The 24,680-nt window shown below is 36.8% G+C and overlaps 1 protein-coding gene across 2 annotated transcripts in view; it reads right to left on the minus strand.

The window, feature by feature from the left end:
• Positions 1–525: 525 nt before the first annotated feature.
• The window catches only part of NLGN4X (neuroligin 4 X-linked), a 128,924-nt gene continuing 104,769 nt past the window's right edge, over positions 526–24,680 (minus strand). For both annotated transcript variants that reach the window (XM_009640145.2, XM_009640144.2), the window contains 3 exons: positions 11,992–12,177; positions 9,376–10,165; positions 526–1,375 (listed from right to left, as the gene is read on the minus strand). In XM_009640145.2, coding sequence (XP_009638440.1) covers positions 526–1,375; positions 9,376–10,165; positions 11,992–12,177 — 1,826 coding nt within the window. The remainder of the gene's footprint in view (positions 1,376–9,375; positions 10,166–11,991; positions 12,178–24,680) is intronic.

Genomic DNA, 24,680 nt, shown 5'->3' on the forward strand with positions numbered 1-24,680 from the left:
TAATAATAAAATTCTATTTCCCCCATCTGGATTACAGCTTCATATGCTGTGTAAAAGCCCATGGTGATGTCTTTGTTTTAACAAGGGCCATTCATGGTATGGCACATAAAGAATTTTTTTTATATTTTTATTTATTAAAAAAAAAACCAAAACAAAACACCTGTACAGTCACTGGCTCTGTGTTCCAGAAGACTCTGCTTTGCTTGTTACACTCAGAACACCATTTTAAGTGACTTCTTCTGGCCTCAACTTTCAATCAAAGTAGCTGAGATCTTAAAGCAGTATCGTAACAGCAATGTACACTTTTCACATTTCACAGGGTTTCTAGTTGATCTTTAACACCAGAGAGTTTCTGTGGGAAGGATCAGTAAGAAAATAATGACTGTCCTTCTCTTTTACTTGTTTTTACTTTAGATTTTGACAAGGTGTTCAAATAGATGATTTTATAACTTTTTCCTCTTTTTTTTTTTTTTTTTTTTTTCTTTCTTCCAAGTGGCTTGTGAGGGTAGAGGGGGAAGGGCTGAGCTATACCCTAGTGGTCGAATGTCCATGGGGCAAATTTGTACTGTTTTGTCCTCCACTGAAGGTGTTGAAAGTATGCAAAGGCTGCATCCCTGTTAATGTATTTGGAATCATCGTTATCGTGTTGGGTGTCATTAGGGGGATGTCATCCGGGGACCTTCTCAAAGTGAGCGTGTAGTCAGGCGGACAGGTTAGTCTCAGTGTGTCATGGGCCTGCAGCGATTCACACTCATGGTCATGTTCTAGCTGTTTCATCTGCAGCGACATAATCTCTTCATTTTGTATGTGTGCAATATCGTTGGTTGTGTTCCTCTGGGGGCTAGGGCGTCTGTGAGTCTCGTGACGCCGCTTGTCCTTCTTGTAATATAACGCAGCAAAAGCTAAAATATTGAGGAACAGCAAGGATGCCCCCACAGCAATAGTAACGCTCAGCTCCGTGGAGTAATCTCGCTTGTTTTCTATCAGAACTGTTGTATCCTCTGGAGCTGTTTTATGGGTGTCTTTTGAATGCTTCGGATTGTTGGCAGGTGTCATTGCTGGGCGTTTGGTGGCTGGCCACAATTTACCAGGAGAACGTCGTGTCACATAAGGAAATGATGTCATATCAGGAGGGGGGACTTTAGTTGTTGTGGAAACGTACTGAAATATTTCATTCAGGTTGTGAAGGTGCGGTACAAGCTCCAACCAGAAAGCAACTTTTGTTGCTCGGTAGTGATCACGAACTCGGGGTTTCAGGCCAATATGCAGATAAAGCTGGTCTTTAGGATTGTATTTGGACCAGGCCACTTCTTCAAAGCGGTTGGGTTTTGTGTGGATGAACTTTGTGTCCTGTGGAACAGGCTGGTTTGGATCTCTACAAAAACAAAACAGGCAGTATTACAGTCATTGAAAAACCAAAACAAAAAATAAAAGCAAAAACCAAAAAACCCCCACATCCTTTACTTAATGGTTTATCTGATAATTAACAAAACCTAGAAAAAAAAGAAGCTAAAAAACCCTCCCAAATTTAACAACAGATGCTAATAAATAAACAAAAGAAAAATTACTGACTGTACAGTGCATCTCCCCATAGTAAAGGTGTAAGTTTGGCTCTTCTCAAGGTTTGACTAAAACTTTCTCATTTAAGCTACCACTACTTCCACTGCTGTAAGTAGTAAATATAGACATCTAACCCCCATGGCAATGTTGGAAGTCCATGTGACCATAAGAATTTACACTAGCTCTGTGTATTACATAAAAAAAGTTCAAAACATGAAAAAGCAGGGCTAATACATATAACTGGGAACTATTCCTATTGTGTTCCTTTACTGAGCTACTATTGTCCCTCTGTTCAAATATCTACTTTAGGGACAAGCCTCTGAAGTATTTGTATGTTGCAAATCTTTCCATCATTTGCATTAGGAGACTACTATTTGAAAGTTCCGTGTGCTCATTGCTACTAAATAACTACATTTAATGGCTGTAGGACAGTGAGCCTTAATTCTGTCCCACTTTGTAGGGATGAGAAATATATTAGCTGAGATCAACAAGTTTTAGAAGAGTTAAGTAGTAGTAGAGGTAAGAGTAGCACACTACCCGGACACAATTTCAAAATTGGTAACCTAAATATTTACTTGAAATTATGCTTTTCCCACCTTTTCTTTTTTCTTTTCTTCTCGTAGGTTCAGAATAAAGACAAATCAATGGCACAAAAAACATTTAACTTTGGGTAATGCTTATATATCCTTATAATTTTGGTAAGCCTTCCATAAATATGACTTCCTCTTGGCATGAAAAAATACAGAAAATTAAAATTTAAAATTACTAATACCAAGTTTAATATTCTGTTGTGCGTGAGTTTGAACCTTCTTTTGCAGCAAAGCAAAGCATATTTACTGGGACTTTGTGATATATTATACTGAGAGTATATGATTCATTTTCTGTGCATTACTCTGAGAACTTTCCATTCTCCTTTCCATTCCCATATGCATTAGTTTATTTCCTGTGAAAATTATTCCTTTTCTTCTAATACACTGTTATATAATGTTATGGGAATACCAAGACCCACCACTACAGATTTTAAAGCAGCTTAGCTTGGGTTTTTTTTTTTCCATTTTCAAAAGCTCATGAACATAATTGCCTTTTTTAGCATTCCTTTGCTGTTCATAAAGAGCTATTCCTTAGTTCTTAAACTAGACTGGTAATTTGACTTTAACAATCTTATGATTCCTGTATTCATCTGTTTACCTGAAAGAATTTATCTTACCTTTTTTTGAGTGAAAGAAAGAATTTTGGTACTTTGGTTTACTTATGCTTGGGGTTTTAGGTGTTTGGGGTTTTGGGGAATTTGTTGTTACATTTTTTATATGTATTATGCTGTATCAAATCTTCCCCATCTCAATAAGATATAAACTAGGGGTTCCAGAAGTGTGGCTATTCCATTTATTTATCAATTTATTTAGTTATTTATTTATTTATCATTTTATGTAATAATAGTTAGCCAAATTCTGTTAAGTCTGAACAAAGGTAATTGCTTATTAATTGTCAGCTTAGTGGAAGCTAGAGGAATAATATTCACTTCCAAGCAGTACAGCAGCAGATGTATGTTGCTACTTTGAGGGAATCTAACATCCAATCAAGAATAAAATAAAGGTATTTATTTTATTTTTGACAAACAGACTGAAAGGTTTTGCAAATCCAGAGGAGAAGATATTGACCCAATTCAATGCAGCTAGTAGTACAGTACTTTGGGGTTCAACACATAAATTCTACAGCTAATTAAAAATCAGCAAGATTATCAAAATGAAAAGCATTTTTCTTGTCAGAAAGTCAAAATCCTGCAAGAGTTACAGCACAAAATCCATCTTATGTTCTCTCCACTTGCTGTTCTGATTCACAGCACAAAAGACTTTGTGAAGGGTCCTACAGAAGATGTATAAATTAAGCTAGCTCATGTAAATGTGCTGCACTTGATACACAATACAGGAGATAAAGAAGCTAAGCACTCATTTCAATGACCCAAGCTGAATATGTACTTTTTTTTTAATTCTTTTTTTTGTTTTTTTAACGGCCCTATAAAAATGACAGTAGATGATGATTTTCACAACTAAAAATTTTTAAAATTAGCACTTACTTCCCCTACAAATAGCCGACAAAACAAGTAAATATCAACCTCCCTTTCCTTTCCCTCTCTTCCACTATCTACCTCCACCTCTCCTTTTTAACTATATCTATTAGGAATAGCCAATTATACTGCTGCCTCCTCCTAATACAAGAGAGAAAATTAAATTGCATGAGGCTAGTCTTGTATTTCAGGATTTGTTTACATGGCTTTGTATGGGCATGAAGCTATCCATTGAAACATGGAACAGAAAAAAAACCAGACAGCCTTACAGACAAGTCATTTTTTTTTGCTGAGGGTATCAGAATTCAACCATTGGCATCAACTCCAGGGCTGATTACTTAATAACTGGTCTCAATATTCTCCCTGAATTTGAAGGATAGGTATCTATCTAAATGTTTTGGGTTTTTTTTCACAAGAAAATGGTATAACTAAGTCCAGTCCTAAGTAGAGGATCTAATAATGTGCACATCTCACATCTTGGTTTTACAGACTAGTGATAATTTACCAAAAATATTGTGGATATAAATAAGAGAATTTTTGCTTTTTTTGGCCCTCCTGTTATGTACACTGGAGACATCTCATAAAATCATAAGGTTACAACTTATGATGTGTTAAGTCTTTTTCTTGGGAAGTTGGGCAGTTTATCTTGTTATGAACATCTTTGCCAGTATTATAGATAGGCATAAAATACAGATGTACATACAATCACTAATCCTATTGAGTCAGCTGTTTAACAAAGCTTTTGATCTGTTACTTTAACTTCAAATTTCATTTTGCTTCCTTTAGCTTCTAACATCACCTTTGTGGTTTTGGACATTCTTGAGGCTCAAGTGTGTAATTACAGAATTAAAGGCTGCTAGGAAACCTTCCTTTAAAAATCTGCTGCAATTATGATGATAAAAATATAATCTGAATAATATATTTTCAGTTTTGTACTTCTTCCAGTAATGGCTCTCATAGGGACTAGATTACTTGCTTCCCCATCCTACTAGTTGACAGGGAGGAATTTATTTTACTTCATCCTATTGCTAGAACAAAATTATTATCGTTGTTCATTTTGCTCTCTGATTATTTATTTTCACCACATTTAGATTTGATTTTAAACAGCTTCTCCATCAAAAAATGCCTCCATCATGAAATGCTTGAACTTGTCTTCCATATGATAGAAGACCATATGATGGTCTTTCTTGTCTTGACTAAGACATTTTTCTATTAATGTGCCGAATCATCTGATTTCACCCATCACTTTTTTCCCTCACTTTCAGTCTGCACTGGTTTTGCTCAATTTAACAAGTTGCTGTTTGTTGTTTTCTTCTCAGGTGATATAAAGTAAATGTGTCTGCAGTGGATGCTGACTGAAGAGCAACACACATTCCTGTTCACAGGGTGTATTAGTAGCTGACCTGGAGGGCACATGTGGGAACCGAGTATTTTATATCTGGTGATATTGGCATGGGAAGAATGATGGGGAATCTTAAGAAGTTTTCTCTTATCCTGAATTCCATATAACATGTTGAAATATCATTCATCTTTTAAATACTTCTCCAATAGCATTAATTACCACCCAGGACAATGGAACCGTTACGTTAATGCACTTAAAGTGTTTTATTCTTTTGTGTCATTCTCTAACTCCATTGGAGAGCAAAATGTCTTAACAGCTCCATACTGAGTCTGTCTCCAAGACACTGAAAGGCCCCTTAATGATTTATTTTCTTTCAGCAGACCTCTTTTCTCCATGTAGGGGAAAAAAAAAAAGAGAGAAAAACTGTGTGGCATTTCTTTATGCTTCTACCGATTTTTCATGTTGTCACAATATTAATAATGGTACAGCCATTCCTGCCTGAAGCACTGGTACACAAGCATATTTTCCCTTACCTCCTTTCCTCACTTATCACCAGGTCCCACTGTTGCCATGCTCCCAGTCAGCTATTATAACCACTAAGGAAAGCAAACTGTAAGTACACTGTTCTGTTTGACTAACACAGATCGGCCATTGGAGACAGTTATTTCTTCAGACAAAAACACCAAAAAGAAATGCAACAGCCTCGTAAAGGAGTTCACAGAGAATTGATGTGAAAATACATTTTTATCATTGTAAGTTTAATTGTATCTTCCATTAGAAAGCCAAACTGAATATAAAACATAGACATCCTTAATAACTCAGTTAGGTAGGTTTTTGCTCCATAATCAGTGGTAGTAAAATAATTCAGGAGTATTTATCTGATTTACAAAGAAAACAAGGATACATCCTTTACGCCTTTATCACCAACCTAGGCAGAGCTGGATGAATGGGAGCAGAACTAGAGTTTGTAATTCATGAAAAGAGGGTAATTTTTAGAAACCTGATAGATGCCTCTAATGAGAACATGGCTCCATATCTACTCTATGAAACTCCAAATCCTTCTTCACAAGAGTGTAGCTGGCAGGGTATCTGTGAAGGAATGGCACACATCCCTTCATGTCGTTCACTCTCCCCCTGCTGGCGTATCTATGAAACATGTAACATGGCCCTAACTAACAGAACATCTGAGCATATAAAATTGCCATTACTGTTAGGATAGTATGACTGGCAGCAGCCTGAAGCTTTAACTGTACCTCTTAATAAAGCTCTCACATATAATTTTGCACATAGTGGAATCAAAAGACATATTTTCATGTCATTTTTGTATCCCAAATGTAGTTTCTCACAACTACTCTGTAACAATTTGCTTTCCTATTTCTAAGGCATGTTAGAAACATAGTGTTGAAAAGGACAAAATGACTGTTAATGCTGGGGGGAGGGGGGACGGGGGGGGGAGTCAGAGAAAGGTAGAAAATGGAGGATTAGCAAAATGTAGCTTCCAGGTATTCATCTCAGGCATGATCCATTTGCCATTAAAGTGTCACTTTAATTGTCACATCCTATTTGCTAGCTTCAGTAACTGACTTCAAAGTGAAACACAATAAAAGCACCGTGCCTTGTGCTGTCTTTGACACCTAGTGATTTTACAGGACTGACCTGCCCTCCAAACCCAGTCTTGGCAATAAGCCCATTAAACAACGGGTGTTTTTTAGCAGGGGGTGGCATGTCAGTTAAAAGTCTAGCACAATCCATCAAAATGATGCACCACCTGAGCATTAATTATACAATAAGTACCTGGGTGCAACCTCTGTGGGAGGGCCAGCAGACTGGAAAAGTCTCAGAGACATTAAAATTAAATAAATAAATCTGCAGTTTTAATGTTCAAGGCTCACCTACAGGGAAACATGGAATAATAAAATCTTGCTGTTAACAGATCTTTTATATGTGTTGCCATGGGTACAAATACAAAGAAAACCAATTTCTATCAGAAAAAGGATGTGAAATGATAAATTAAAAAACAAAAAAAAAGGTGGAAAAAACCTCAGTGCAAAGCCCCCAGCAAGACAGTCTTGAACAATATCAATCTTTTTGAGAGCTGAAGGACCTGACTGGGCACATGGATTCCAGATTGCGTGTGGGAGGGTAGAGAGGAGAATGGATATGTCCCATGTTGCTGGAGGCTTGAGGTGCTACAAACTCCCCTTTTCCATTGGAGACACTAGCAGTGCAGAGTAAATCTAATATTAAAATATTATTATTCTCTTGTACTATCCAGAACAATTAATCATTGTTTATACAAATGAAGAGAAAACCCAGCAAGGTTGGTGTCATCTTGCCTTGCTCTTTTCCTTTCCTTGTGAAAACTGAAATTCTATAGCTAGAGGTCATTTTTAATGACACATCTTTCAGACTGGCTATAAAAGGGCAAGTTTGTAACTGAAGATATATCCCATTCCCGTCTCATCAGCAGTGGAGAAGATCCAGAAATTACTAATGGTTCTCCCAAAGTACCTGTTGTGCTTTTAGGTGTAGTATGACAACGGGTTCATAACTAAAGAACTGGGTGAACGCATGAAATTCAAGTAGCAACAGCTGGAAAGTTCTTGCAATTACAAGTAATGGTGGTAGCTGGGGCTGTGAGAAGCTGGGGCTGACAGCCTCAAAAAAATGCTTAAATGTGGGGGTCAGCCTCTTCTTCCTGGTAACAGATGGTAGGATGAGGGGGAATGGTTTGAAGCTGCGCCAGGGCAGGTTTAGGCTAGACATTAGGGAAAACTTCTTCACCGGAAGGGTTGTCAGGCTCTGGAATGGGCTGCCCAGGAAGGTGGTAGAGTCCTCATCCCTGGAGGTATTTAAAAGAAGGATAGATGAGGTACTTAGGGACATGGTTTAGTGGTGGGATGTCAGGGTTAGGTTAAAGGTTGGACTCGATGATTTCAAAGGTCTTTTCCAACCAAAGCGATTCTATGATTCTATGATTCTATGATTCTATGATTCTATGCAACTATAGGGAATAGTCATAAAGTAATTGTAAATAATAGTGAAACTGTGGAGATCTTGCATCTCCATAATAATTCTAATTATGTATATTGTGAGGATCTGAAGTCCATAAAAATAAGGACAGACTGATGGTATAATCATCTTTCTGAGTGTGTGGTACAGCCAGCATGCTGCATTCTCTGTCCATAAGCCAAGATTTCATCCTGAAGTTTGTCCATCCCAGTACTGATGACTTCTTGTTGCCAAATACATCTAAATATTCCACAATTCATTTGCTATTGTTGCAGTATGGTGGGATTTCTGCATGTGAAAATACCTGTTTGTCTAAAATGCAGAGCAACAAAAGCCTCTTCTTTTGCCTCGTAAATTGACCTGAAACATTCGTTTTTTACTCAATTCGTGCTCGAGGCTTTTGTTACGACTGCAAAATATCTCTCCCTTGAATGTCATTTGGATTCATTAAAGGCTGCAAGAGCCGCTGAAGCCTCTGAGTGTTTCAGACTAGGCATCTCTGAATTTTTTCTTATATAGCTGCATACCATTCACTGCAGTGCAGTAAAGCTGCAGTTTCCAGACCCCAATCCTGCCATTAAACTTTCATTGAAAAGATTTACAGCCCCTTTGTGCCACAAGTATCTTTGTTTTAATCCAGTACCGAAGACTCAAGGTTAACAAAAAAGCCCTTGCTGCTCAAGTAAAACACTGCAATACTCTTTAAACAAATGGTATAGGAAAAGGACAGAAATTATTAATAGCACTCGCAGATTAAGCTGCTTTGAGGGTTCTTTCCTTGATCTTTACAACTCTATTTCAGCAAAACACTGATGTCTTTGTTTTGTTTTGTAAGTAGAATTAATTTAAATTTTTAACCTTCTCAAACCAAAATTTTTATCCGAGTCTCTTCTTCATTCCAGTCAAGTACTCATTATTGCCATTATAGCCCTCAGAGGGAAAAATCTTTCCAGTGTCTGCCTTTCTGTTCCAATTCCTCCCTGAGTCCCCATACCTGTGAAGGTTGCTAAAAACAAGAATGTCCTTTCTTTTGTAACAGATAAGTGTTATCTGCCTGACAGTTCCTCCTTCAAGTAGTAGACATGCAGCCTCTGATTTTTTAGTATCTTAGTGAGACGCCTTTTCTCTGAGACGTGCTTTGTCTTCATAATTGCCCTATTTTTTGAATCAAAAATACAGTGCATTATTATTCTCACTGATCTAGTGCAAGAAATAGTTTGAGGGAACACACTAATTAAAAATCTATTAAATATGAATAAGCCCCAATTACCTTCTCTCTTACGCAAATAGTGCTATAATACTGCTGCAGTATCAGGGTTTGAAGCCACTGCTATGGGATACTGACTATTTTAGAAGTATGTTATCAACAAAAAGGAATGCTGGAGGTCAAACTTACCCAGTTTTGGCGAAGTTAGTCCAGTACGTCATAACTACTGCACTGAGCATGACATCATTCTTGGAAAAGTTGCAGTTGAACAGTTCCGTGGGGCCAATCATAGGAATCCCAAACACATAAGGGACTTCATCACCATGAGCTGAATCAGCCCAGCTGGGTTTCATTTCACTTTGGCAATGGTGATAAAATGCATAGAAATATGTTGGAGATCCATACTGAGCATGCAGGTCAGCAGTAGCAACAGCCGGAGCAACCCATTGATGGTCCGTAAAAAGAGCGACCAGGGTCTTCCGTCTTGTTTCAGGGTTTTCTTTGTCTGCCCAGTCAGTGTACATGAATTTAATGGTCTCTCGCAGTGTATCTTTCCCTTCTGGATAACCATATAGATTGTCCACAAAATTGGAGACAGAAAAGTCAAAATCATTGGGGGAAACACCATCTTCATTGTCTACAATGCCATCCACAAATTTTAAACCTTCCCCTTGATTCACGCCCAGCATTATATCATAGTTAAGGAATTCCCCTTGCTCCATGAGAATCTGAGGGTCATCTGGAATCACATCTCCATCTATCACAGGCCCAAAGGCAATGTGGTACGTGGCTGGAGTGATGGTCTGTTGAATGAGTTCTTTGTAATTCTTATTCCGAAGACATTCAACCAAATCAGTGGTATCCAGCATGTCGCAGCCTACTTTATCTGCCAATATCCGAGTGTACTTGGCAGGCTGGTAATTCACTGCCCAGCTGGACAGGGCTGTTCCACTCTGTATGATTGCCTTTTGGAACAAACCTGCAGGTGCAAATTGTTTAAATGAAAATCCAATTATATATTAAAAAAAAATAATAAAAGTGTCTTTCATTAAGCAAAGAAAGCTTTGATTATACAATAACTAAAGGGTGCATATACCTAAATTTCAATTCAATTTCCATATATTCTACTCACTGCTCCCATTGTATAGTATCTCTAATAGGCTACTAATTTAAATCTCTCTTGTTCTTGATGCTCACACACATAAACCATGAAGGTTTTCAGGTTACTGTTTCAAGAACAAAACTCATGCTTGTACTGCAGTTTTCTTGCATCTTTAATGGAAGTCCCCTGGCTTTAGCACAGTGGTAGTCCTGTAAAAATTTCTTTAAAAGTGTGGCAGCTACAAGCAATCATATCCTCTTCGCTATGTAAATGACGCTCATAAATGTGCTTTTCAGTAGTTTAAAGGTCAAATGAAAATTACATACTCTCATTTCCTTCACAGAAGAAACGCATCATATAATTTGAAAAAATCTGCACTGCTAAAATCAATTTAATAGGCTTGAGTCTTCTACTCTGACATTTTTTTTCTTTACCATCTTAATTTGTGTGTGTGTCTTAGCACTGTCTATATGCTAAATTAAAATACGTTTACATTTTTCAGAAGATAATAAGATGAGGTTCAACAGTTATTTCTGGTTGTTTTATATGTATTAATATAAAGAGAGATTAACTGCCCAGTCTGAAGAGCTTCTTTGTGTCACCAGAGCACTGAAAAGCAACTGGAGCTTACTGGTGAATCTGCCTCATCTGTTTCTTCCTGGTAACATCACCAAAATGGCCTATTTTATAATTAAACTAAAATGCCTGTGACTCTTCTATAAATGGTTTCTACTGTCAAGATCTTGAAATGCCACAGACAGCAACAGCTACAAAACCACTTAAAGACCTTGAAACATTTATGGGAAAAATTGGTTGTGGTTAATACACCTTTGCGATGATTTCTTACTGCACTCACTACAAAATTTCAATGAAGTGATTAGTTAAGTTTTTCATGGTTCTATTTTTCTTGGTTTTGGCATGGCTTACTCAACAGTTATTCACTGCACCCTACTTGTGTCAGTAGATTAAACTGTCAGGCATAATTTTATGTATTTCCAAATAGGGTGTGTTTGCCAGCAGCCCTGCTACAATCGCTTTCTAGGTCTTAGCCTTCTGCCATATATTTCTGTGTGTTTTAATGTGGGCTTATAAATGCAATAGATATTTTGGTCTTGTCTTCTTTTATAAATTCTTTGTAGATTTGGTCTTATCACCAGGAATATTTGTGGTTCACTACTGGTGCTGTACATTCTTGGGGATTTTTTTGGGGGGGTGAGGTGTTGAGGGTAGAAAGCCCACAGCTCAAACACTTACCAAAATCTTAAGTACACTGTGTGGGATCACACAGTACTTGTGGGAGTTAAATACAGTTTTAATAAGGTTGTTATGTTATTATTACGTAAGGAAAACATCTAAATACATGTTGGAAGTGCAGACAAGACTGTAAATAATGAAAAAGGTCATTGCCCTTTTCCATTTTAATTAAGACGATTTTTTTTGATAGAAGAGCCAGTGGATACCGTTGATAAAGCTAGAAAATGTATATTGCCCATGGCATTTGTTGCATGAAATTTCTGTTGTAATAGCATTTAGGTTTTCATATAAAATATTTATGTTGACTAATACAAATCCAGAATCCTTGCTGCTAGGTATTGTACAAAAATTACAGATCTCATGTAATTCTAATTCAGGCTACCTGATATGGCCATTTTTGTTACACTATAATGTTTAAAAAAAAAAGTGCTTTGCTCAAAATATTTTACCTTCTGAATAGTGAGAGAGTGTCAGGAGACTGACACAAGAAGCTCCTGCCCCAGATCCAAAAATAGTAACTCTTTTTGGGTCTCCTCCAAAAGATCCAATATTTTCTTCAATCCAACGTAAAGCTTGGATTTGGTCAAGCAATCCATAATTGCCTTTTGCAGCTTGATCCCCAGTACTTAAAAAACCTATAAGGCAAAAAAAGATAATTTTAGTTCACCAGATACAGAGTTAGCTACAGGGTATCCACATATTCACAACACATCTTCCATCCTTTCATCTTCTGGGCTTTTTTTTTCTTCTGGTTTTTTTTTAAAGGTCACAGTCCTAGTTAAATGTCTTCAGCGCAGGCAGTGGAACACATTCTGTATGCTGTTTGGTTTTACTTTGTTTTTCCCTACTGTAGAGGTCATACTTGTGAAAAAAAAAAACATTATTTCCTCTTTGAAATAATTCTATATCAGTGCAACAATACAGACTGAAGAGTTTAAACATTTGATAACTCTATGTGAGTAAGGTATAAAAATTTAGGAAATCGTTTTTGTGCAAAGTGAGACAGCCAGTCTTCCACTGAGAACAAGGCTCTCTAACACATTAATTTAAATGCTCCTTATCATGGACCAAAACTGTCCTGAACTACCTAGCTCTTTAGATTATTGTACTTGTGATATAGATACACATACTCAGAAACAGAAAAAGAAGGATGAAGAAAATAATAAAAGGAACAGGAAAAAGGCCTAGGAAAAAATTACACTCCAATTTCACAGAGGATATTTGTTAGGAATATAGCAGGTAAATCCTCAGCAATTCGGTTTTCAGCTGGGAGATATTGTCTGAACAATCAGGTTTTGTCTCTTTTGTTGGAAATTGCAAGGAAAGCTGTGCTGCTATTTTTTGTTCCTGTACTGTAGTTATCAGATTTCAGAAACAAAGCATGACACATTTGCTGCTTGTCTTGCAACCGAGAACAAAATCACTGAAAGACTAGGACTGAGATTAATTTTGTTTTTCTGAAACCAGCTAAGGTGAAACATTGCAGTTATCCATGCTGCCTATCATTCACAGTTAAGACCTTGTACCGTGTCGAAATTACCACATCGAGCCATGTACTCACACTCCTGTCTTTAACTCCCACAGACCTTTTCCTGTCAGACAACTGGAAATCAGAAGTCTGTTAGAAAGTAAGGTTTCAGATGGACATTAACGATTTAGGCACTGCTGACAGCCGCTCATCAAGACAAAAGAAGGAAAACACTTGGCTGGTGTTTCCAAGCTAATTATTGGTTCAGCCAAATTTGTCAGAAGAGGGCCCCAGGACTCAGGAGATCTGTAGTCCTGGAGCAGTTTGAGGTGAGACAGTCTGTAATCTTGAGCCACTTTAGTCTGTTGTGATGAGACCTTCATGCTCCTGGGAAGGATTGCAAGGGAAGCCTGTGGTCCCTAGGGAAAAAAAGGCCTTGCAGTACATTTTACCTGTTTTGGCAAAGGGAAACAGATCACTTCGCACTGGCTGTAGGTTTTTTTACAGCAACAGGGAGAATGAAAATTCAGAAGATGGAAGGGATTCACAATATGGAGGAAGCAGAAGAGAAGGAAAGGCAAGAGGAAAAAAGAAGCAATTAGATGTGTCCGACATTCACACCTGTATTTCTGTAATGTTTTCTGTGCTAAAATTTGTACAATGAGATGCAAAATCCAGCCTCAAGTTTTAAAAAAAAGATCACATGTTGATCACACATATAGAGTTTACTCTATATGGAATGCTATATGACTTGCATTATGGTGGCATAAATTTCTGCATGTAAGGTTAGGCATGATTGAATGGAATGTATTACCTTGCTCCCAGCAGAATCTTTTTCATATCAAATAGTAATTATTAATAAGTATTTAATGTCAGCGAATGTCCGATGAGTCCCTGTATTTTTCATTCAATTGCAGTAATATGAATCATAACCTTATTGCTAAATAGAATTTGATAGAGCTTTCTCATTAAAAAAAGTCTCTAATACTGGCAAGCACAGCAGTTAGAATAGCAGTAACATCTTTTTTCTCTTCTATATCAGTGGGAAAAAACAAACAAACTATTAATCCATAATTGCCTCAATTTTTTTAACAGATGTGTTTTTCTCTTTTTCGCATGCCTTTATTATCTTTTTAGGACTGTCAAAGAAAGAATAACCCACTTGCTGGCTTTGTTGCTGCAGCTCACTGCAATGTTCTATAATATTCTATAATTAAACCTTTATTCAATCAGAACTATGACCTCCCTGGGAAAAAGTGACTGTTGTAACCTTTAAAGCAGCATGGTAATTAATATTCAGAGACTAAACACATTTTAGCTCTTCTAGCAGCATCAAGCTAAAGCTAGTTGATCTTTGTGATTTTGAATTCTTTCCAAATGTACTAAAAGGTGAATGAGTAAAACTGCAGTCAGTGTGAATATCTGATGTTAGACAAATGAATTTTTTTGTTTCCAAAGTTCTCTACTGATTCTCATTAATTGCAAGAACAAATTTTCTTAATTTAAAAACTAATCATCATGGCAAAGTGTCAGCCCCACATGACACACACTGAATTCATAACTCTGTCTTGTTGAGGGTATATTTTCTTTCATGCTCTGAATACCAGATCAAAATATTTGTTCAAAGACATTTAAAGAAATTCAGGCAAGGAGTAACTATTCTTCCAGAAATACACAACACTAAGAGATGTTTGGGGTTTTTTTTCCTGTGACTGTTGTGCAGATTTCAGAACAGCATCTTCATGTGTCACACTAAAATCCTGAACAAACAGAAATGCAGCTTTTTTTTCTGACATGGGTATTTACACTTTGTTCCTTTCACGCATATGTTTTTAAGTGCAGTTAAGAGTATTTCCCATTTTATGGTTTGGCATGATGTGAAGGGCATTTTGTGATCTGAAAACCCTTAGGTTGGGGTTTAGATAGAACCTGAAAGTTCTGCTCACTAGCCTAATGCAACAGGGGAAGGAATGTCAATATGGAAAGTAAAGAGGTTGGGTTTGGGTTTTTTTCCACTTAATGATCTAGAAAGGCATTAATGGTAATATTAATTTCTTGACTTTTGACAAATCTGTCTTCCCTTAAATAACGATTTGAAAGGGTGACCAAATGACTTTCCCACTGCAAAATGTCACGGACAGCAACAGCTGAAAAAGAGGAATGTGAGTGCATCCCATCTGTGTTGAGTGAAATACCCCAAACTGTCTTAGGGAACATTTGCTCCAAAATTATTTTGCCAGAGGGAAAGATGACCACCAGCTGGATTGAGTCATATCCAGGGAACTGGAGTGTTCTGAAGCAAAGGTCAGATTGAAAAGAAGGACAAAAGAAGCATGGCAATTTATAAAAGTAGAGAGGGAGGTGGGAACAGGGCAGCATCTGGACATGGTTTGACATTATGGTCACTGACATTGCAAACTCGCGCCAGCCTGGACAGAAGACCCTCTTGTGGGGTGCCTGCACCCAGCCAGGGGCCGTCCCCATGCATGTGGGCTGGCACACAGGGATCACCTTGGGGAAGGGGGGAGTGGGGGTGGAGGGGGTTTGTGGGGTCTTTTTTTCCTAGTGTGGGTCAGTGGGTATTAGAATTTTTGGGGACTTGTTATAGAAGGATGTTTAGAAATTTGCAACTGTTTACTAGCCTTTCTTAAGTGTCTAGTATTGTAGTTTATCTTTTGTATTGCTGATATTGATCCTAAAAGTATAGCTCTCTGACTATGCCATATGTCATTAATAAAGTAATAAGCTGCTTTGATACTGATTTGATTTAAAACACATGAATTGAACAGCTTTTCCATATGACAGTTTATTCTCTAAAAAATAAATAAAAATGGGTCATTTTATAAGAGCAAACATAAAGTATTCTTGATTTGTTTTGCTGTATTACTTGTAACTGATCTTCCATTTCACTTTTTCTTCATTCTTTTATGTAGAGAAAAGTAATGTTTCTTTAAATTGAGGTTTCTGAAGAAGCAGTTTTATTTATTTTTCTCTGATTCTAATAAGGAAAACATTCTAGATGAATGCTTTGGTTTTAACCTACTAGATTATCTACAGTCAAAGAGGAAGAAGACTAAAAAAGGAAATTACTGCTTTTCCACAGCCTTTAAAAATGAATGGACTCATAAGCTACGTGCTGTCACTTGCACTGTTTTGTTAATGCAGTGAAGACACAAAGCTACACACAGAGCTCCTTTAGATCCTACTTACACAGGAGGAAATCCTTAGGCCTATTGTTATAGTTGGTTTTCCCACTATGCCACAAAAATCTTACTGAGAGAGTAAACAAACCCCAACAAACCAGTGGTGATATTTCCCCTTAACTACTAAATAGTTATTTGTGGACCTGACAAATAGCAGGGGCTAGTATCTATAAAATCCACCCAGACAGTGTACTTGTCTCCAGCTCCAGCCTTGTCCTGTGGCTGGAGGCCATCCCTATGTTAGCATGTTGTGCAGACTTGCAAGAGGGAGTTTAGAACAGAATAGTTGGACCTCATGTGCACACTGTACATATTTCATGCACAGTTTTTCACTATGGCTGAACTCTTGTCCAGTCCCATGGGCTGGATGAATGACCACTGGTGGATATTGTGCATAAGGGGCAGCACAACTTCCAGCTGAGGTTCACCTGGAAGGGTCCAGGCTGTACTTTACAGAACCTCTCTGCAATGCGAAACAATGTGCATGGAGGTGGTGGCAATAGTGAGGTTTTCTGTGGAAATGCGCTCTTGACCTGAATTAAACGCTAGTGTGGACATGCTCAGGGTCAAAACTGTATTCTTCCAACTACAGATTTTCAATTTGCAAGGAGTAGGCTAAGGTGCAGCCCATTTCAGGTGTGGATCTTGTCCAGATATGCAAATAACTAAGTAGGATGCTTAAGAACTATAAAGCATTTCACTTACACTAAATATGATATTGGAATATAATCTATCTTAATACTTAGACAAAACTATTTTCAGCTGAAAGTTATGTGGTGATTTATGGGCACTGAACAGATAGTTTGAGAAGAATAGCATGAGTGTGTCAAGAAGCAACATCAATCATAACTGACATCTTTGTGTCATGTAGAGCTCCAGATCAGAGGTGATATGGAAGTATATATGTATCAATGTTAACTTTAACAACCTAAAAACTCTGTGTCTAATCTAATATATTTTTTGTATTAACCTAACAAGTACTGTGGAGAGACAAAAATAATCCTTCACATGTAGCTTCAGCTTTTTAGACATCTAGTTTTGGATTGACTGAATTCCCATCAAAGTAATTTTCATTCACTGTAGAAAATGGACACATGTAGATGACCAGCTTAGATCCAACACCTACCATTTAGGAAGGTTTAAGTGAAACCAGTCTCTGCTCAGAGAATAAAGTGATCTCTGATACTTGTGTTTATTTTTGCTCAGGACAGATAAACTGGCAAAAGGGCATACTCTCCTCTGTCTGCTATTGAGATGAAAATGACTCCCCTAAATTCACTCCTGTTTTCTTGGATTTAACCAGTAGAAGAAGAATTTTTTTTCTTTTGAGGGCATATCTCATTGCTCCTTTTTGCTCTGAACTAGCTGTGCAGAAAAAGGGAGGTTTTATCTTTCAGGAATTACTAAGCTAGACATTGACACGAATACTAAATTCAATTTAAAAAGAACAGAAAAAAAATATTTAAAATACATACATATAGCAAAAAATAAAGACAAAGAAAAAAACCCATTAAGTTAAATACAGTAAATTACGACCTGAGAAACATGGCTTCAGCCTTAGTGATAAATACAATCACCAAGCTAACTGTAATCTTGTAGCAATTTGCATTTATTTTATTCCTATGTACTGATTTCTCATTCTTTTTAAATTACTCAAAAAATAAAATACTGTGACAACTTTTCTTTGCCTTTTCCACACAGTAATACCCAGTATTATATCACTGCAGGAAAAGCCCATTCTTTGTCTTCATATTTTGGCCCCTGGGCCTAATCCATATCAAATCAATTTGATGGCTGGCTGAAAGCCTAAATTTCAACTGTGAGTGTTCCTCCACTCCTATCTGCCTTTTTTTAACTCCGCCTTTCTCTCTTTATTTTCTGTTTGTTTGCTCCCAAAGCAGTGGAAGCAGGAGACTAGACACTGTAGACTAGCTATACTTCTGCCTTAGGATTTTTTTTCCACTGCTTCCTTACTTATCCCTTCCATATATGGTTAGCAATGACATCTGAATTCTTATGTCAACACCAGGTGTAAAAGAAAGAGCGTGTAATATAGGAATGTGTGATGGAAGTATGTTGCCTGCTCTACCTGAAGAGTGGAACAGTGGTAATGATGATCAAAACCACTTGTACTGCATTATATTTTTCAAAAATATTTACTTCATTTGTTTTACTTTCTCAGTTTAAATATGAGCTGCTGTATGCTCATTCTAATCTTAAAAATTTCCATTTGGGTCACATGGGTGCAAACATAGTTTTCTGTAGTCCATGCCAGGCTGTAATAGATTAGAAGTTATCAGAAACTTAAGAGAAAGCTAGGAAAACTACAAATGCAATAAATTCCCCCATTGTGATTTTGCAGCTGGGGTCCTTCAGTAACTTTCTTCAATAGGAACAAACAAACAAATAACAAAGTATTTCCTGTTCTCAATGAAGATTATTTTGCACTACTATAGTAACTCTTAGGACAGTTTTTTTTTCTGTTCTAAATTTATACTGCAGTAGATAGTATAATACCTCCCAGTGGAAACAGACAAGGTTGATTTCATGTGTGAAACCCAGTATTTACTTACTGGTTCAAAATAGTGTCAAAATTTACAAATACAATTTGGTAGTGGTAAATTGCACTGACTTTAAGATTTCAATAAAACCACAAAGCGGAAAGTTAACCAGTTGTATTTGATTTTTTCCACATTTAAGGGGGGGGGGAATAAATAATGAAAGATTAAACCTTATTCTATCATACGTTTTAGTAGCTACTACAATCAATTTTAAAAGTGCCTCTTGAAATGAGGTACACTCTTCGCTGCAAATGTAATACTCTTGCTTCCTCTTCTGCCCGTCACAGGTTTTCTTAAAAACAAAATGTTTCATTTCTGAGACATAGCCATTATGTAAAGACTAATGCCAAACTTAATAAGACACATTGAACAGCCAAGATATGACAACAAGAAATTAATTATCAGGAAATCTGTATAAAATCAACAAGCTAGTGCATTTTAATGCATTTGTCTCCTCTTTATTAAGCCTCTGCCCTATTGTCTGGCTTCACATTTCTTTTGTATTTATGCCTTGACTGCTGCCCAGACCTGGTGCAATTTGTCAGGCAAAATTCTCACAAATAAGATTGATTTTTACAGCATCTAATCAGAAATATGACATAAGCGATATAAATAAGATAGAAGAGACTATTCTTTGAAGCACAATCATGTCTTTTCTGTTTTCATTTGTGAAATGCCAGAGTAGGGCTTTTTTTAATGCAAAGAGCAAAAGGCAAGCATATAGCACAGTCTTCATATTTTCTAATAGCTTTTGTCTGTACACACCACATTTACCACTGTAAAAGTGTACCTGCAGAACTCAAATGTTAAAGTGTTCAAATGTCAAGTGAAATCCATTGGGGATTACTGAGTACATAGAGACCACAGTTGGTTCAGGAAGTCCCTGGGATAAAAATAGTTGGAGGATAGAGGAGTATTAGAGGGAATTATTATATAAGTTTGTCCTATGCTTACCCTTCCCCATCCATCCCAAAACAGCCCCAACAGTGTTTGGAGACAGGGTGCTTGGCTAGATTATGTTTGGGTTGGAATCAATATAGCTGTATATTCCTTTTTGTTTTGACTCTATGCATAACTTTAACAGTCCCATTTAAACTTTACTGCAAAGATGGTGTGATGCAAGATGGAGTGATAGTGTCCTTGGCACACATTTAGCAGGAAGAAAAACATTGCTGAATTTTTCCTGCAGCATGAATGTCCCATGCAAAGTTGAGCAAGCATCACTGCTGCACAGACTCACACTGTGCAGAGAGAGTCTGAGAGTTATCTGGTAACTAAGAGAAGTGGGAGGACTGTGGAGTGGCCATGTATGGGTCTGTGCAGAAATAATGTTACACAGTTATTTCTTCATTCTGAAAACAAAACAGTAATGCTTTTCCTTTACCTGCAAAATGGTTTGAAATTTGCAAGTGCTACTGTCAAAGCAAGTCTTTTAATATTCAGCAACTCAAGCAGTAGTATGACCTTCTATTCTAAAGTAGTGGTCACAGAAAGCAATTTCTACCTGCTATGGCTACTTACCATACTCAGCTCGAGATAACATTTGTTAAAATTTTAACTGAAGACATTATAAGTGAAGAGAAAAATGTAGTGAAGACAACTCAGCTTACAGTTTTCATATGAGTCAATAAATTATGTTAAAATATAAAGGAGAATGTCTTTAATCCAAATTTCTAACTCAGGCTTAAGCAAGAAAACAGTCTCTTATGATTCTACCTTGATGTATTCTTTCAAATTATTTCTGTTGTGAAGACAAAAGTAAATCTGTTTGTCTAGAAAGAATATCTCATTACCACATGCAGTACAAAAAAATAGGTCAGAGATAGGGTGGAGTGAGAATATTATTATTTGTTTCTATATTGCTTTGGTACTGAAATCTGAAGTGTGTTACTTACAATTCAGGAGAATATCTAGTATTAAATACATAAAAGCCTTTTGAAATTGTCCTGGATAACATACATTTATAAGAACACTCAGAGTGAAAAGAATGAGAAAAGACAATAAGATGCATTTTAACAAGATTTAAAACACATTTCTAAACAGTGAAAAGCTTCTTAGAGAGCATAAATTTATCAGAGCATTAGGGAGGTCAACAAGTTTTCTTCAGTTAAACCATTATGATATTTCTACAGTGAAATAGTTTTAATGAATCAATTGAAATCTGTACATGACAATTTAACTGCTTTTAAATTTGCCTTAGTCATTGTAAAATGCTCTGAAACTATTGTGCAATGAGGTTAGGCCAATGAATGTTATCTAAAGCATTAGAGATTGAAGACATTCTCAACATTCAATTCTATTGTCATTATTCACAACGAGTAGCACATAACTCTATGTGAAGTGTCACTGAAGAAGCTTTTGCCAGTTATTATGAATGTAGATTTTTTTTAAAATAGTAAACAAAGTTGACAGCAACAGACATTGTAGAACTCATTCATTGATCTATTGTCTTCTTACTTACTATTTATCCAAATATTCATAAGTTAAACCTGCCATAACACATAATACAATCAATAAAACAGCAGGTCCGATAAAAAGATTGTTGTTGAATGCATTATAAACAGCCTGATTAAAACAAAACCAAAGCAAGTTAAAATCAATCAATTGCTCTAAGAATGTAATTTCTAGGAAAAAAAAAAAAAAGTAAAAAAAAGTTGTGTGTTTGGAAGAGACTGACACATACCTGGTGTACTCAGTCAGCCTATGCTTTGAACATGTTCTCTAATCACTGATCTAGATGGTCAAATCCAAAGGCATTTAACAAGAGAAATGCACTATAAGTACAGAAAAATAATTGAATGAGCCACTACTTTTTTGTGGTATGTTGACACTGGCCAGCAGCCAAGCACCCACAAAGCTGCAATGCAGTCACCCACCCACCAGGAACACATGAGGAGAAAATTGGAAAGAACACAAGAAAACTTGTGGGTTGAGATAAAGACAGGTGTCTTGTCAGTATAATAGGTGAAAGAAAGAGAAAAAAACAACTAAACGAAAGGACACTCACCACCTCCCACAGGCAGACCGATGCATAGCCAGTCTCTGAACAACAGCTACCTGGAAGCCAGACCCACCCCACTTCTTCCTCTGATGTTATGTCCTCTGAGCACGATGTACACAGCATGGGATATCCCCTTGGCCAATCTGGGTCACGTGTTCTGACTCTTGCTCACCCTCCCAACCTCTTGCCCATTTCCACCCTACTGGCTCTGGGGTAGAGTGGAAAAATAAAGAGCCTTGGCCCTGTGTAAGCACTGTTGAGCAGTAGTCAAAGCATTGGTGTGTTATCCACACTGTTTTAGACATAAAACCAAAACATAGCACCACATGGGTCGCTCTGACAAAATTTAACTCCATCCCAGCCAGGTTCAGTCCATTAATCCATAGTTGTGGCACAGATGTCAACTTCTAAAGCATCTGGTCACTTTTTAGAAGTGTCTATTTCATCAAGAAGAAGTATCCTGTATGTCTATGAAAGCTGGAAATATTTTTTATTATTATTACTAGAAAATACAGTATAAATCTACATGAAACTAGGACTAAATTAATATAATTTTGATTTTTTCAACTAAATGATCGATATTACGATGAACAGATATCTTTATCTGGTCATCCATAATAGAGAAAACCTAACAGGACACAGATAAGAAAGTTACATATTTTAATGACAAGCAAAGACATTAAGTTTACTCCTACAAATGACAGGAAAGTTAACCTGCATGACATAAATGGCAACCAGCTGTAAAAACAAGCAAGGGGATGTTTATCTTTAATTATAAGTCTTAAAAGATTGGAATCTTTTGAATGAGAAGGTTATAGGAAATTAGGCATAATTGTTCCTTGCTAGCAAAACCACCAAGTGGCCAATAAGACAATATTATTACATTATATACTGGTCTCAAAACCCAAGTGCTTATAAGTTGCTGTGAAAAAGAGAAATAAGGGCTCACGTCATTAAGAACTTAATTGAGTTATTTTTTGGTTAGTATTTAAAACAATTACCCAAGAGTTTTTGTTGGATTTATAGATGTTATTTTAAGAGAAATAAAATTGCACTGTAAGCCCATACATAAGTTTCCATTGAACTGTAAAGAAGCTCACCAAAACATCAATTTCTCTACTGGTCGATAGGCTGTTAGTATAAAGATACTATTACCTCTGAAAAAAGGCAGGTGTCCTCTTAAACCAAATATTTGGTTTAGTATTCAGTGAAATCAGTCACCCCAACTGGCTCTCCAGTGAGTTCTGTTGGCAGTTTAGGAAGTAGCCACCAGCACTGACATATATCTTCTGACTTTCAGTTTTATTTTCTTATGCCATAGCCACCTCTTCTCCAATGAGAATGCTTCTCATTGCTGTCTTATGTAAGAACTGGATGGCAACTAGTAGTATCAAAACTAATCTCTTTGTTTTGAGTGAATCAAATCATTAGAACATAAAGTTTTGCATAGAATTAACATTTTGTACAAATTCGGTAAGAGCTATAGCATTCCAATCAGAGTGCATTATTCCTGTTGTTTACAATCCTTGTCACTCAACTTGTTTGTCCTGAAGCATTAATTAGATACATGATCTCTACCTTCCATGGAACAACACTTAGAATTATATATTTCTGTAAATAAATAAACTAAATAACTAACTAAATAAAATAACACGGTTATGTTATCTAATAAACATAGCAGAGCAACCTTGATTTTGTGAATCTGGTGAAGTGAAGGCAGATGCATACTGATACAACAGATACCCTACAGGTAACATCCAGCTCATGGAGTTTCTTGCAGGTACACGAGCTGAGTGGAAGGACTCAATGGATGACAAAGAAATGGAAGTAGGATAAGGCCCTGCATTGGCCTTATAGTGGGAAAAGAGTAACGCAGAACAAAAAAAATGTGGCAAGGGTCGTTCCATTTTGGGATTCATATGGCCTCTTGCAGCTGTCTCTGTAACACCCTTAACACTGTCCTTGGCATTTACAGATCAGCACCACTCATCCTCCTTGGAATGTGCAAGAACAGATGATCTAGAAAAATCTTCAGTGATCAAAAAAGCCTTAAAAATGTCCCAGTGACATGCAGGTAACTGGTACAACTGTGACTTCCAGGAAGCTGCTCTGATAGGAGAGTGGCCCCTCTATCAACAGGAAAACAAAGGAACATTATGATCTTTTCCCCAAGCTGCAATGCATGTGCCTCAAAGGAAGCTGAATTTTTGTGCCTCTGTTCATATTTTTCTTGTGTGTCTCATTTTGAGCTTAAGACTGCATGCATAGTTGGAAGAATGAATTCAACAAAAAAATCAGAAAGCAGGGGAGTAACACATATTGAACAACTACTATACCACACAAGACACATCACAAGAAAAAAAAAAAAAGAAAAAAAAAATTAAACATGTTTAGTTGGAAGGGACTACTTGCAGAGGTGAACACTTTTAAATGCAAAAAGTAGGACAATGCAAGGAAGAGAATGCAGCAACTAATAAAAAATATTTTCCTAATAAGTAGCCTGACATCATTAATCTATTATAAAAGGCTATGTAATTTCAAATGGCAGACTTCTTACGAGGACCTGGAAGAGGGCGATGGTTAACAAGTGATCATTAGCAATAGTGTCACTTGTCTTCTGCTCCATGGACAACTGTCTTCTCCTCCTAAGCTCCATTCTTAGTTGCATGAAGCAGATATAATGAATTACTTCATTGGGTTGTGTAGTTTCCCATTCTTCAGTATAAACTCCATTGCCCTAAACTAGCAAACAGTACATAACATTTAGACAGCTTAAACTATAAAACTAAAAATCAGCTGTGCTTTTCTTTTTTTTTTTAGCTAGAAATATTAAAAGATAGCAAAATATCATACATTTAGAATACAGAATGCTAGCTTCAGAATTAAAAGCCTATTAAATTTATAG

The sequence above is a fragment of the Egretta garzetta genome, unplaced genomic scaffold, assembly GCF_000687185.1.
Source record: "Egretta garzetta isolate BGI_Z169 unplaced genomic scaffold, ASM68718v1 scaffold125, whole genome shotgun sequence".
Taxonomy (NCBI): domain Eukaryota; kingdom Metazoa; phylum Chordata; class Aves; order Pelecaniformes; family Ardeidae; genus Egretta; species Egretta garzetta.